This window comes from Adelges cooleyi, unplaced genomic scaffold (genome assembly GCF_023614345.1).
Source record: "Adelges cooleyi isolate 19-005CV unplaced genomic scaffold, UGA_ACOO_1.1 ACOO_flye_CR_arks_rails_tigmint_CR_PRNA_1, whole genome shotgun sequence".
Lineage (NCBI taxonomy): Eukaryota > Metazoa > Arthropoda > Insecta > Hemiptera > Adelgidae > Adelges > Adelges cooleyi.
Genome location: NW_026095751.1, coordinates 464,978 through 479,003, shown reverse-complemented (window position 1 = coordinate 479,003; position 14,026 = coordinate 464,978). Strand labels below are relative to the sequence as shown.

Genomic DNA, 14,026 nt, shown 5'->3' with positions numbered 1-14,026 from the left:
TTATATTAAATTATTATAGTGCTAGTGTGTATCATAACGTGTACACGAAAGATAAACGTTTCCAAACTTTTTCTGTAAGATTTTTGTACATGCAATAATAAGAACGATCGGCGACTGCCGTTATACAACACACATATATATTAACTTTAATAATGAGCGGATTCAGAGTTTTTTTACAGCAGTTTTATAATGTAGTTATGACCGACGACTCCAAACCGCATCCTTATTTGCAATCACTATCAGTCACCAGTAATTTTATGATAATACTGCCGGCTAAATAGTGCTTGTGTGTTTTCTACCAAGCGATAAGAAATTTGTCTTTATGACACCTCCTATTTATGGCAATGACGCTAAATTGTTTGATTTAATATTAGTTTTAAATCAGAGAAATTCGCGGTTTATTTACGATCGTTACAATATAGTTGCTACGTCTATTGAATATTTAATCGAATAGTTAACTATTAGAATATATTATTAATAATATAACATATTTGTATACTCGTTTATACAATTTACATGTAGGGACATTTAAAACCTGAATTGGTTTGTAGGTGTATACAGATTATAATATTTGAACTTGCTGCTGAAAATTCTACATATTATCATAAATAATAAAAATAAAATAAACATTATAAAAACACATAAGTAAACTATTTTATAATTAACTTAAGAAGTCAACGGTCAAGCAGCATTTTCTACATAGTCCAGGTTCTGGAGGACTACTTCATTTAAATATGGGTTGTAAAATGAAAAAATGGGGGGCTGCATTTGATTAGTACACTGAATGTACCATTTTACCTATGTAAACGTCTTTCTCTAATGACGTTTATCTAATGAATTGAACTAACATAATGTATCGTGGTGGATCCGGGACTAGATTCCCTGGCACAAGGTTTCCCGGTCATGAGAGCGACCCGAACGGAGGTCGCATATCTTGCGCGTTCTGCACTCGGCGTTGCACTCGGGTCGGAACGGCGAGTTTTTATAATAGTGCCTGCAAAACAGAAACGGATATAAGGTTTAACATCGCCACACGTCCTTGTCAGTCATTGTCCACTTCTCCCGTGTCGTCGCTTACTTGTAGTACAAGTCGAACGTTTCCCGGTCGACGGCTAGCTTGTTGATGAACGCGTCCCAGTCTCGTGGCAACAGCGTTGGCAACTTGTACGCCGTCCGGGCCGAGTACAATTTCTGCCAGTGTGGATAATCGTATAGGTTCGCCTCTTTTAGATTCATCACCCACGTCTCGTGATCCAGCACTGTCTGTTTAACAGAAACATCGGTATTAGACGACCATCGGTGCAACTGGAGGGGGAGGGGTCTATGTGTAGATTAATAATGACTGAAAATCTATTTTTTTTTACTGTTAAATTTCAACCATATTGGAATGTTAATTATTATCAGTCGAGATGGTTGAGACTGATCGTATGTGGATCGGAAATCTGTTTGTGTTGAGAAATTGTTGTATTTTAATGAGGAATTATATAGTTTTTTCATTCAAAAATAACATTCAACAACAATTAAAAGTACATTGGTCTTAAAAGGCTGTTGTCAATGGATCAGTGATAAGGGATTAGTGAAAGACCGATTGGATCGATCAGAACACCATGGTGTAGTTTTAGGCGAGTATAAGAAGCCTTTCCCTTCGTAGTCCTTTTTTAGCTTCGATTCGAAGCTAAGTAGGTATTGTTTTTACAATAATGTTTTTACTTTAAATTTTTTAAATTTCTAATTTTGTGTATTTTCTAAGCCGCTGGTCCTTTTTTTTTGTGTAGCAACTCTACAGATCAAGAATCGTACCTGAAAGGTACTTCTTTGGTCAAAATTGTTAGTTCACCTCTCTCCTTCCTCAAAATTGAGAAAATCACCCTTCAAAATATTTTTTAACATAATGTTACAAAGCTCTGTAATTTTTTTAAAAACTTAGGAATTAGTTCCAAATTTTTATGGAATATTATTTGAACATAGTGCTACCAACAAACGTTTACAGACCAAAAAATATCAAAACGTCAAAATCTAGATTAAATCTAATCTCTTATCAAGTGTATGATGTGAAACATGTCTAAATTCGTGACGCAATTTTTTTTACTGACTCCCATTGGTCAAAAACTGATCTTAACTTATTAAAAAGAGCCAAGAGAAAGATACTTGTGTAATACATACCCTGGTAGATTGTTTTCGGTCGCCGTCCACGTAGTAAATCCGATAACCGGGATTCAAGTTCATATAGGTCGTGACGGACGGACCCACGTAAGCCACGCTCACTGGTCTGGTCAAGTTTTGCGTGTCGTAGAAAATTTCGAACTCGTCGTAGTGCGTGTGACCGAAGAACTGAGCGGTTATCGTACTTTCATATCTGTCACAAAATATAAAAAAAACATCCGTTGTGTTATTCAGTGGATTTCATGTTATAGTGTTTATCCTATCGGAATAATCGTTTCGGCTAAAACATAAATTCTAGTTAAGCCCTTAGTGACGTATGTCCTATAATGCGACCAAATTGGGGGAAGTGGGGTAGTGGGGTAGTAGTAAATGTGAATGAGATAGGGACGGGATGGCAAAAGGGGAAAATCGATAATTCCTATACTATAATTTCATATACCTCCGGTGTTAGCATTTCCGGGATTTTATTTTTTGGCATTCTGAAGGCCAAAATAAATTCCACGGACATGTGGCAAGTCATACATTGGACAAACCGGAAGGGCAATAGAGATACGAATAAAAAAACATGAAAGGGATGTAGACTATAAAAGGAAAGACAAATCTGCAGTAGCCGAAAACGCAGTGAACAGCGGGCATACCATCCAGTTTGACAAAGTTAAAACACTAGACAAAGAGGCTAACTTCGGAAAAAGAATATTTAAAGTAGCAATAAAAATCGAATAATGTGAACTACAATAGTGAAGATGGTTGGAAAATTTGTAGCACTCCTATTATTCAGAAAAAATGAAAGCAAAGAAAGAAATATCAACTGCAGATGCAGAAAAGGCAAACACAAATGTGAAGAATGCTAAAAAACATAAATAGTTAATACAGAACAACATGACTCATCATGATATGCGCAAAATGCGCACGACATCCATTGGTCGAAATAACACGGTCTCAAGGACACGAGTCGCATAATTAGCGGTAGGAAACGAGCGAGACGATCAGTACAGCCACGACAGCATGTCATTCGTAACTATCGCAGCCCTGAAGATGGACCAAAGAGTTCGAAACGTTGGTAACAACTATTGACACGGATATATCTGAAAGTCATCCACGTGATATTTCAACCCGTAAAAGCATCAACAGATTCGTTTTATTGTCGTTATTTATTATGGTAATTCGTATAATAGCTTTATGGTTTATACAGTCTACCATAACAACTTATTTAAAATTAAAAATTGTCCCGGAATTTGTGGTACTTCATCATATTTTGTTCTTGGACTAATTTATATTTGGTTATTTTTACCTTGACTCGTCAAATGGTTTAAGTCAGAACTTTTGCTTCCCTAGAAATTCCATTGAGTCATCAGACCATCCTCTCCCTTGGATCTGTTCTTCGGGTAGGTTATATTTGGTTAGGTTTGGTTAGGGTTAAACTAATTTAGATTGTTTAGTGAAGTTTTATCCCCACTTCCACGTGTTGTCAACTGGCAACAACCCTTGGTCGGGCTAAATGGTTAGGTACAGAGGTTAATTAAAGACTATCTGGAATTAGCTTTATGGCGATACTGGAAAGTGATGGGGGGGCGGAATAGATCAGGTTTTGTTGGGTCGCGTAAGCCTACGCTTTGGCTACCTGGAGATGATTGCGTAATAGTTGCGACTCCAGACTTTTAAACATTCCGAACTTCCCGGTGGTATGTGCCCGAGTACGTGTACTTTTTCACCGTTGAACTCTGCGTTCTGTAGCTCGTATATGAACCACTGGAGCTCATTGACAGGGTCGGTGCTGTTTAGGAGCAGCCACCAGTTTAAGTTGTTGCAATAGTTCATGTTAAGCGAGATAATCCGGAAACCAGGACGGACCAGGACGCTGTAGAACGCCCCTCGCTTGATGGTCCTGCTCGTCGAGTCCGGCAGCCATCGACGCCATTGCGTGTCCAGTTCGCTGTATAGCCAGTCGATACTGTATTCTGGAGTGTTCACCGCGGAACTAAACGGAAAGCTGGAATTCAATCACATACTATTATTACATATCACACAACAAGTACCGATTGCGGTGCCACCGTAGCTCTGTTGTCAGTCACTCGCCTGTTGACCGGAACCGATTCGTGATTGCCCAATGCCGGGAATATGGGCACTCCCGGGAACATGGTCATCATCTGCTGGACGGATTCCTTAAGTATCGCCAAGTTCCCCTCTTGCGTTTGGTTCCAGATGTCGTGAGCCGGCAAATCACCAGTCCATATAATGTAGTCGATGTCCTGTCGGGTCAAACGAGTCAAAGGTCAAGTTGGAAAAATCGCAGGTTATGTCCGCGGTTGAGTTCTTATCGCTAAACACATAAAATGACTCCACTACACGGAGACACGTAGAATCGTAAAATGAATATGTTTTTTCTTCTCGCCATGATCATCAAACGGTCTTCCAATCCCCTTCTTTTTCCACTCCCTGATCTATCCAATAGTCTTCTCCTAACCTCTTAATATCTGATCTCTTATTAGGAGCCATTACCGTATGTCTCTTTTTACCGATCTTTTATCATTTGTATGTTATCAGCTGTCAAAATCAACACTTACGGCGTGATTAGCTACGATGTGCTGCAGCATATTATCCACAGTGCGCTTGGGGGTGTCGCATTTCCCGTAGTCTCCCCATCTCCCAGCTTTGCTCTGGTTGTCGGCTGCCAGCCCATTGGTTAGTCGGCAGCACAGCGGTTCCTTGCAATCGGCGTTCGTTCCCTCCTCATAGTGAGGGTCGAAATGATTGTCGGACAGGTGCAACACTTTGAACTGAGGTATTGGTTCCTGTGTAGAAGTCGAAACACTCGTTACAAACATGTGTGGGCTAAGTTTGTAAGAAAAAATTATCTGGATGTTACTTTTGGAATTTTGATTTCGGTGGGAGTTGGTTTGGGCACCGGTGGGAACACCACATCCCAATCGTGAGTGGGGTCGTACTCGTCTCCGCAGACGTCTCCCATGACAAAACTGCATATTTGTTTGGGCTTCATCTTTGTTCTCATCAGAATATATACAACTTCACCCTGGGTTCAAGAAATAAGAATAGAATGCCCAAATAGTAACCAATTTCAAAAATATAAAACTATATGCGGTAAATTAAGTAGATGAATATCAGTATTTTGGATTACTTATGTTCAATGGAATGGAGGAATGAAAAGAGTCTAGGCTAGTGAAACAAATGATTATGGTGAAAGAAAATTCCATATGAGGTGGAAAAAAGAGACAAAAAGTGTCGTACTTCTGTAATGTGAATATAAGTGTGTTAGACATTGCCGATAGCTGGGAAAACAGGATTGTCTAGAATAAGAATAAGTTTAGGTTGGATGCTAGTTTGACTGACCGAGAGGACATGAAATCACTTGCCTACGAATTGTTTTGACATGAAAATAGCCTATAGCAGGGTCGTGCGTCAAAAATGTTCGTGATACAAAGGGGGAGAATAGTGATAAATGCAGATGGGATGGCGAAATAGTAATCTTGGATAGCTGATAAGACAAGAATGATAGTAGAATCAGCTGATCATAAGACACGTTTATAATCCAATGTCTTTCCTTCAAGGGAAGATTGAATTATTTTTTTAGTCACACGATGGATTTGGAATATTTTTTTATTTAACCACACTTACAACAAACATATCGGTGATGCCATCGCAGACACGAGGCGTCTGCATATTTAAACGTTTACAGAAGTCATTTGCCATTATCTTGATGTCATCAAGCGTCCTACCCTTACGTATGAAAAGCTGCAGCAGAGCGACGCCGCTTTGGCATGCTAAACACGGCACATCAAACATGCCTTTGGTCGGTCCCTGGAAGACTATTTGATTAATATTTAGGAGCTCAACTACTTTGCCTATGAAAGGCGGCAGTTCGGGCTGAGAAGCTCTGGCATCATCCATGTTTAACTTGTCGTCTGTCTTGTTGAAGTTCTTGCTGTAGTTTCCCTGCACACATAAATCAAACCTAAACCTTAGGACATAGATTTAAAATGCAAATAGTCTCTCGAATGAAACACAATGAATGATAAGCATATTTTAGGATTGGCTGATTTCCGTCCCTTGTCTATTTCAGTTGATTCTCAGTTAATTATTCAGTACTCTAGATTGCCTGCATTACACTTCGGTTCGACCAGTCTCTCTTTTTTACAGTTGACCATTGGCAACCTACTCTCATAATTTATAAGTAATTAGCATGATTTAAGGTAATGATATAAATAATAAATTGTGGTGATAAGTAACATTAAATGCATTTTTTCAAGTAGTGTGACCACAATTATTTACCAATTACCGTATAAAATTAGGATTTATGTAATGTGGTTGCACTGTAAAGAACAGGTACTTTCCGAAATTATTGACGAAACGATTTATCCATATTACACTATGGCCCCCACGCTTATTAGTATTAACGATGTGACATAAATTTGGGATAAAAAATCCAAATTTCCAATTTCAAAATTTGAACTTTGGGTTTCAAAATGCTAAGTTTTGTTTCTAAATCTGAAAATGAAATTGCTAAACCCGAGTACTCTGTTTACATAACTCAAAATTACGGTTTGAGTCGTGTATGAAAATAACCGGTGTGCGCACCTTCAAGTAACTGAGTTGTTTAAGCGTATCGTTTTCGATTTTTTCCATTTCCACGGCCGACATAATCTTTTTGTTGACTTTGACATTGAGCAATGGCAGGGTATTGGAGTTTGCGCTTAATGAAGCCACGTAGTCCCACGTGGACATATTGTGGGTATTCCATTTGGCATGCGTCGAATTCCTCGGGTTATCGAATGGAATTCCTGTAATGAATATAAAGTTGAAAAATTATAGTTTGAAAAAATTACCTTTAAATCAAATAACACCGCGATGCAAACCTGTTGTGCAAACTACTAAGATAGCGACATGTAAAATGATGAGATGCGACCATGTTGTCGACCTTCTGAACAGCATAATATGACTGAGATCTGTAAAATAAAAAAAGCAATATAGGTAAATACCGTAAATAAGTATTGGGTTTCCGATTTGTATAATTATTAGCGTTCATTAGGTAAACAGATTGATTTTTTAAACGTTTAACTTCGATTAAACATATTAAATACATTTTTTAAAATCATTAAATATTAATTTTTTTTTATTAAATAAACGTTGCATAAACATTAGTTGAACCAAATTAAAACATTTGGTTCAAAATATGTATACCAAATTAAATTAGAAAATACAAGTATTATGGTGCATAAATGGTAATAAATGGTAATTTTTAAAAGAGTCGAGTTGACATATACGTATAGAAGAATAATCAAAGCTAGCACGAACAAGAAATAGGAGTAGTACAATGTAGAAATAGCCCAAAAGAAGCCCAGAATTAGGAAAATAGTAAAGCACGGGTGCACACTGTCTCCATTCCTTTTTAACTTATATGTGCAAGAATAAAGGAAGAGAAGAAATTGAAGTAGGATTAAGAATAAACGGAGAAAGAATAGATATGCCAAAATTTGCAGATGACATAGTGGTAATAACAGACAATGGAGAGGACTTAAGAATATCTTAGAAATAATGAATTAAACAATGAAAAATAAATACAATATGAAAATAAACAAAGCAAAAACTAAAGTCCTTGTTTGTAGCCGTAACGAAGGAACCCAAACTCAAATAACACTAGATGGCGACACACTTGAGCAAATGGATGAATACAAATATCTGGGAAATAAGATAACCGAGGACGGCCGTAATGACAGGAAGATAATAAGCAGAACAAACCAGGCTGAATATGCATTTCAGAGCAAGAAAAATATGTTTATATCTAGAAATGTTTGGAGCGTAGCACTGCATGGAAGTGAGACATGGGCCATAGGTCAAATAGAAGAAAAATGATACCTAGCGTTTAAGACATGGTGTAACAGGAGAATGCTTAGAACAAGTTGGAAAGAACACATAACAAACGAAGAAGTTTATCGAAGAGCCGGAGAAACAAGAAGCTTTCTGAAGACCTTAAAAACAAGAAGAGCCAAGTTAATTGGACACATACTGCGCCATAACAGTCTACTTAGCAGAACAATATAGGGTGCCATTGAGTGGAATAATAGCAAAGGGCGACCACCACTGGAATATATTAGTCATATAGTTTGAGATATGGACTGCAGATCGTGTTGTCAACTTAAAATGAAGGCGGAGATGCGCCAGGAGTGGAAAATTGCTGCCAACCAGCCTTTTGGCTCTTAACAATAAAACAACAAATGGTAATATAAATAATTTATTATATTATATTATAATATTATTTATATTTATAATATTATCAATTATTGATAATAGAGCAATTAAAAAAATATATATATTTATTAGTTTTTTCCTAACGAATTGCTAACTACTTTTTTTAAGAGAATTACTAAGCCCACAATGTCGATATTATAAGTTATGAAGAACTTTATGTGTAGAACTTTAGGCACATAATTTACCTTCCTTAGCAAAGATTATTCCTATTCCCAGAGAAATGGTTTGGTTAATTACTTAATAATGATAAATGTATTTAACTTCATAGGTGCTATGCTCTGGAGATTTTGCAGTTTATTTTTATTTTGAACCCGTAAAAGATACATAATAAATTAAACATAAAGCAAGACAACATTTTACTTTTACCGAAAACTATAATAATAATAAAAATATGGTTTTCCGACAAATTGCCTCGTCGAGGGATGTCACCAAAAATAATAAATTTTTTTTTTACTTTTAGCAAGAAAATTTCAAAAATGCTTTCTAAATTATTACTGTTTAAAACGGAAAAATAATTACTTACTTACAGTCCAGAGTTGGGAGTTGATTTCGTACCTTTGGCAGCGGCTGTGGACACTAACTCATTCGGTGTGTAGTGTGAGTTTTAGTAATAAAGATGTAAAAGTGTAAGTACTACAGACAAATGTAACAGCCAAGATTACAATAATATTATCGTATATTTCGACAGTACTCTATAGAATATACAGATTACAATGTAACAAAGACGCCGGGCCGATAGCGGCTCCTGTATTTATATAGTTTGCTTATCGGACCGGACGTTAATTAGAGTTACCATACTGGTCCGACTGGGCAGTTTAAAAAATCATAATTGCCGATTGTAATAATAAACGCTGACACAAATACACGGTATTGATTAGAAAGTTAATTATTAATATTTACAACAACATGTTGAATATTAATGAAAAGAAGATACGTCAGCCGTCGTATTCCACAAGTGTGTAGCTCGAGCTACCGAATTTACACTGTTCCTAGCGAAAACGTATAAACTAGATCGGATGAAGTATAAAAAAGTGTGCAGCTCAACCTATCAAATTTTTAAATTTTATGACAAAAAAACAGATATTATATCGACTATCGTGTATAAAACTCTTTAGTTCGAACGATCTACTTTATGTTATTTTAGCGAAAACGGGAAAACTCGCTCGATTGTTGTATATCAAATTAAGGATATCAGACGATTGGTTTGGACATAGCTTAACATCATATCATACACATATTATTTTTATACTACGCGCTTATATATTTTTGTTTATTTCGAGAATTCTTATTTTACGTTATTTTATCAAAAGACGTTTAAACTCGATTTGCAGCAACACGTAAAAATACGTAACTCGACCTGCTGACTTTACTTTATCTTAAAGGAATAACGTCGATATTATAACATCTTCATAAACATTGCATTAATATTTAACATGTTCTTGTATATGATACAAACTAATTTTTTTTTATATTATAATAAGCACGGTTAATTACATTACGGTTGATAAAATAAATTGATATGTCTAATTATTTTCAAATGATCAGAGTGTATACTATAATATTATTTAGAGGGTTACGAAAACAATTGCAAATAAATACGAGTTTTCTAATTAAACCGTGTATTTTTGTCAGCACGCATTTTTGCAATCTTCAACCATGATTTTTCTAATGGTTTTTACTGATATTCAAAATATTTTACCTCATTTTTAGCTTGGATGCGGAGCAGCGATGCTATTGATTTATGTGGGCTTTTCTTGTGTCTGTATACAATGTAACTTTTTTAATACTGGACCAATTCCTTCGAGTAGCAACTCTATATACCATATACTTCATCTGGTTGGTACTTTGAGTACTATGTATTGCTGCAAATCGAATTTAAACGTTTTTTTGGTAAAATAACGTAAAACAAGAATTCTTGAAATAAAAAAAAAAACGTTTAGTTTGAGATCCTTAATTTTATACGCAACAATCGAGCAAGTTTTTATGTTTTTTCTAAAATAACATAAAGTAGGTCGTTTGCACTAAAGCATTTCGTATTCGATGGCCAATCTAATTTCGACGGTTTCGCTAAAAATAACGTAAACTCGATAGCTCGAGCTACACACTTTTAGTATAAGATGCCTGACCGAATTTATACGTTTATCGCTATAGTAACACGAATTCGATGGGTCGAGCCACACACTTTATACACACGACGGTCGAGTAAATTTCTTAATTGCTTAATGTAAAAATAACGTAAAGCCGCTGACTTTATTTTTTGCAAATTAAGTTTTATTGTTTTATAATGAGGTAAATCGATTTCTATATTTTGAATATCAGTAAAAACTATTAGAAAAATCATGATAGCCGATTGTAACAATACACGCAGACAAAAATACACGGTGAAAATAATTAAAACTTATATTTATTTGTAATTTATTTCGTAACAGTCTGAATAATATTATAACATGTACTCTCATAATTTGAAAGAAATTAGGCATATTTAATATTTTTATAAGCCGTAACTTGATTAATCGTGCTCATAATGATATAAAAAAAAGTTAGTTTGTATCATATACAAAAACATGTTAAATATTAATGCAAGTTTATGAAGATGTTATAATATCGACGTTATTCCTTTAAGATAAAGTAAAGTCAGCAGGTCGAGTTACATATTTTTACGTGTTGCTGCAAATCGAGTTTAAACGTTTTTTGATGAAATAACGTAAAGTAAGAATTCTCGAAATAAACAAAAATATATAAACGCGTAGCGTAAAAATAATATGTATATCTTAATGGCTACAATGTTAAACTACATCTAAACCAATAGTCTGATATCCTTAATTTTGTACACAACAATCGAGCGAGTTTTCCCGTTTTTACTAAAAACAACATAAAGTAGGTGATTCAAACTAAAGAGTTTTATTTTTGATAGTCGATATAATATCTGTTTTTTCGTCATAAAATTTAAAAATTTGATAGGTTGAACTGCACACTTTTGTATACTACATCCACGTTTCTACGTTTTCGCCAATAACAGCAGTGTAAATTCGGTAGCTCGAGCTACACACTTGTTGAATATGACGGCTGACCGAATTTATATGTTTATAGCTATAGTAACATAAAATCGGTATTTGAAACTGCACACTTTTTGCAAATTAAGTCGAGCTAATAAATTTACGTTATTTTTAGCGAAAATGTAGAAATTAGATCGGATGAAAAAAATATATTCGGTAGTTAAGAAAAAAAAAATGTATTATAATAATTAACTGATTGTCTAAAATGTCATTTGAAAATTTGTTTATGTGTATACTAATTGTATTCTTTCTAAGATACGCTATAAGGAGCATTACAGTGCTAGTGTATATCATAATGTGCACACGAAAGATTAACGTTTCCGAATTTCTCCTTTAAGATTTTTGTACATGCAATAAATAAGAACGACCGGTAACTGACGTTATACAACACACACAGACACACTCATTACCTATGATAATTGATAAGGAGTGGGTTTAATTTTTGTACGACAATTTTTCTTACTAAAAAAAGTGTTACTTAAAATACGAAATAATATACTAAAACAATTGTACACAGGCATAAGCCTTGAACATAAATTTTAAGTTTCACCACACATATTAGGTCTTCATCCCATTTGAAATGTTGTAAATCGCATTTAGAATCGTTGAGATGCCACCATTGAAGTCGTTTTATTTTTTATACTGCTCGTTACATATTGAATTGCATGTTAAATACACGTTCAAAATAATTGTATTCTACTAGATTACCAATTCAAACATTAGACAACGTCTCAACATATTGTAAATAATTTACAGGAAATAACGACTAAACAAAAAATACGTTTACTTATTATTTTTTTCTTTTCAATAAAGTTTATTTGTGAGTTTTACATCATTTAGTGCAAAAATATAAAATTATGTAAATAATCATAATCGGTTACTATTTTTTTTTATGTATAAAATAAAATACTTATATAAATTTCATATACCGTGTACCGCTAATTACCGCGAATTATCAAAGCTGAAATTATCAAATTGCTGTACATCGTTGTTGATGGTTAAGATTTACAGGTTTACCGCGAACGGGCTACTCGTGTGATGTGTACCGAAAACTAGAACGACGCGTTAAAACTGTTCGCCCACGTATAGCATATGCTAAACGTCTTCTTGAAACGTTTAATTTAATTACATTAAAAAGTCACGAGCAATTTTTTGTAATAAATCGATATATTGTGATACATAATAATTTAACGATTTTCGTCTTGATTTATTGCATTTTTTTTTTTTTTTTTTTTAATAACTAGTCTTGAACGATATATTTTATACGTCAATACCACGTCAGTAACGAGTGAGTTTGGAAACGTGTTATTTTCAAATCAACTGTAGTTCTCTTAAAACTAAATTAATAAAATAATAGCTAGCACGGTGGGGTGTGGACGGGGATGTCACAGGTTTACAGGAATTAGCACAACTGAAAGTGACAAAATCTCTTTCAAACCCTTCGATGCGAATCAATAGTTAGTATGTTCAAACCAAGCGCAGTACAAACCAGCAAAGTTAGAAAGTATTAAATTGAGGTAAATGTTTAATCTAACCGGAGGTTATCTATTGATATTTCGTGCCGTCTGTTAACATTATCAGAAATCTGAAATGCACACAATAATATTAATACTAGAGTAATTAATTCTTATTAATTAGTTGACTCATGAATAAGATATTATTAAGTATTATTACTTAATTATTAGTATTCACTGATTTAGTATTAAACTGCCAGCTAAATGTTAGGCATTTAGTACTCTAACTAAGTTAAATAGATTTAACTTAGTTATTACTTGAGAGCCAATTAGTTGCGTGCTCTCTCCTATAATCTTCAAACTGTTTTTTTTTTAATTTTTCTTGAATTACAAAAAAAAAATATAATATTTTCTAACCGTTTTCAAATGAAATCAAGATCTTGAAAATAAATTACATTTTCTTTTTTTAGTTTTGAACATATTTCCATTTTGGCGTTTCAGTGATTGCTAAATAAGTAATAATAATTTAAAAAAACAGAAAATTGTTTATTTTAAGATTTTATACTTACTTCGTTTTTTTCTAATGTCTTATATTAATCTCATGAATTATGATAAGGTTATAATATTATTATGGAAAATATATAATGATATTAGACTAAAAGTTTTGAGCTGATAAGTTTTTATTCTCTTGTAGTCTCCTGTAGATCATATTAATCATATTTTTCGAGTTGTTGCTACCTTGGTGTTTCTTTTTAACTCACGTACAATTTGCGTTGTAATACTGCTGAATTCCCAGTTGCTATAACATAAAATAGCCATGTATCGTTTGTTAATTTAAAAAAGTTTCACTACAGATTTCTGAGAAAATCGTCCATGCTAATTGGAATATTTTTAAAAAAAATTTATAGAGCGCTATAATTTGGAGTTGAAAAATAAATTATACATTTATTGGGTGTTTTTTTCTCAATTTTGAGGAGGAAGGGATAGACTTTCCTAGTTTTTGGACCAATGTGGGACGTTTGAGGTACGATGGATTTTTCGTCTTTAGACAGCACGAATAAATGCCGTTTAGGAGTATCTAGGAATTAT

General features: G+C 34.2%; 1 protein-coding gene across 1 annotated transcript; it reads right to left on the bottom strand.

Annotated features, from left to right (window-relative positions):
• On the bottom strand, positions 1 to 9,144 carry LOC126833228 (sphingomyelin phosphodiesterase-like). The gene is made up of 11 exons (XM_050564429.1): positions 8,951 to 9,144; positions 7,035 to 7,124; positions 6,757 to 6,959; positions 5,797 to 6,114; positions 5,030 to 5,194; positions 4,728 to 4,955; positions 4,240 to 4,412; positions 3,785 to 4,153; positions 2,164 to 2,356; positions 1,079 to 1,263; positions 1 to 994 (listed from the first exon to the last, which is right to left on the bottom strand). Exons 2-11 carry the CDS (start codon positions 7,108 to 7,110, stop codon positions 874 to 876), a joined length of 2,031 nt encoding a protein of 676 aa, XP_050420386.1. The 5' UTR covers positions 7,111 to 7,124; positions 8,951 to 9,144; the 3' UTR covers positions 1 to 873.
• Positions 9,145 to 14,026: the final 4,882 nt, after the last annotated feature.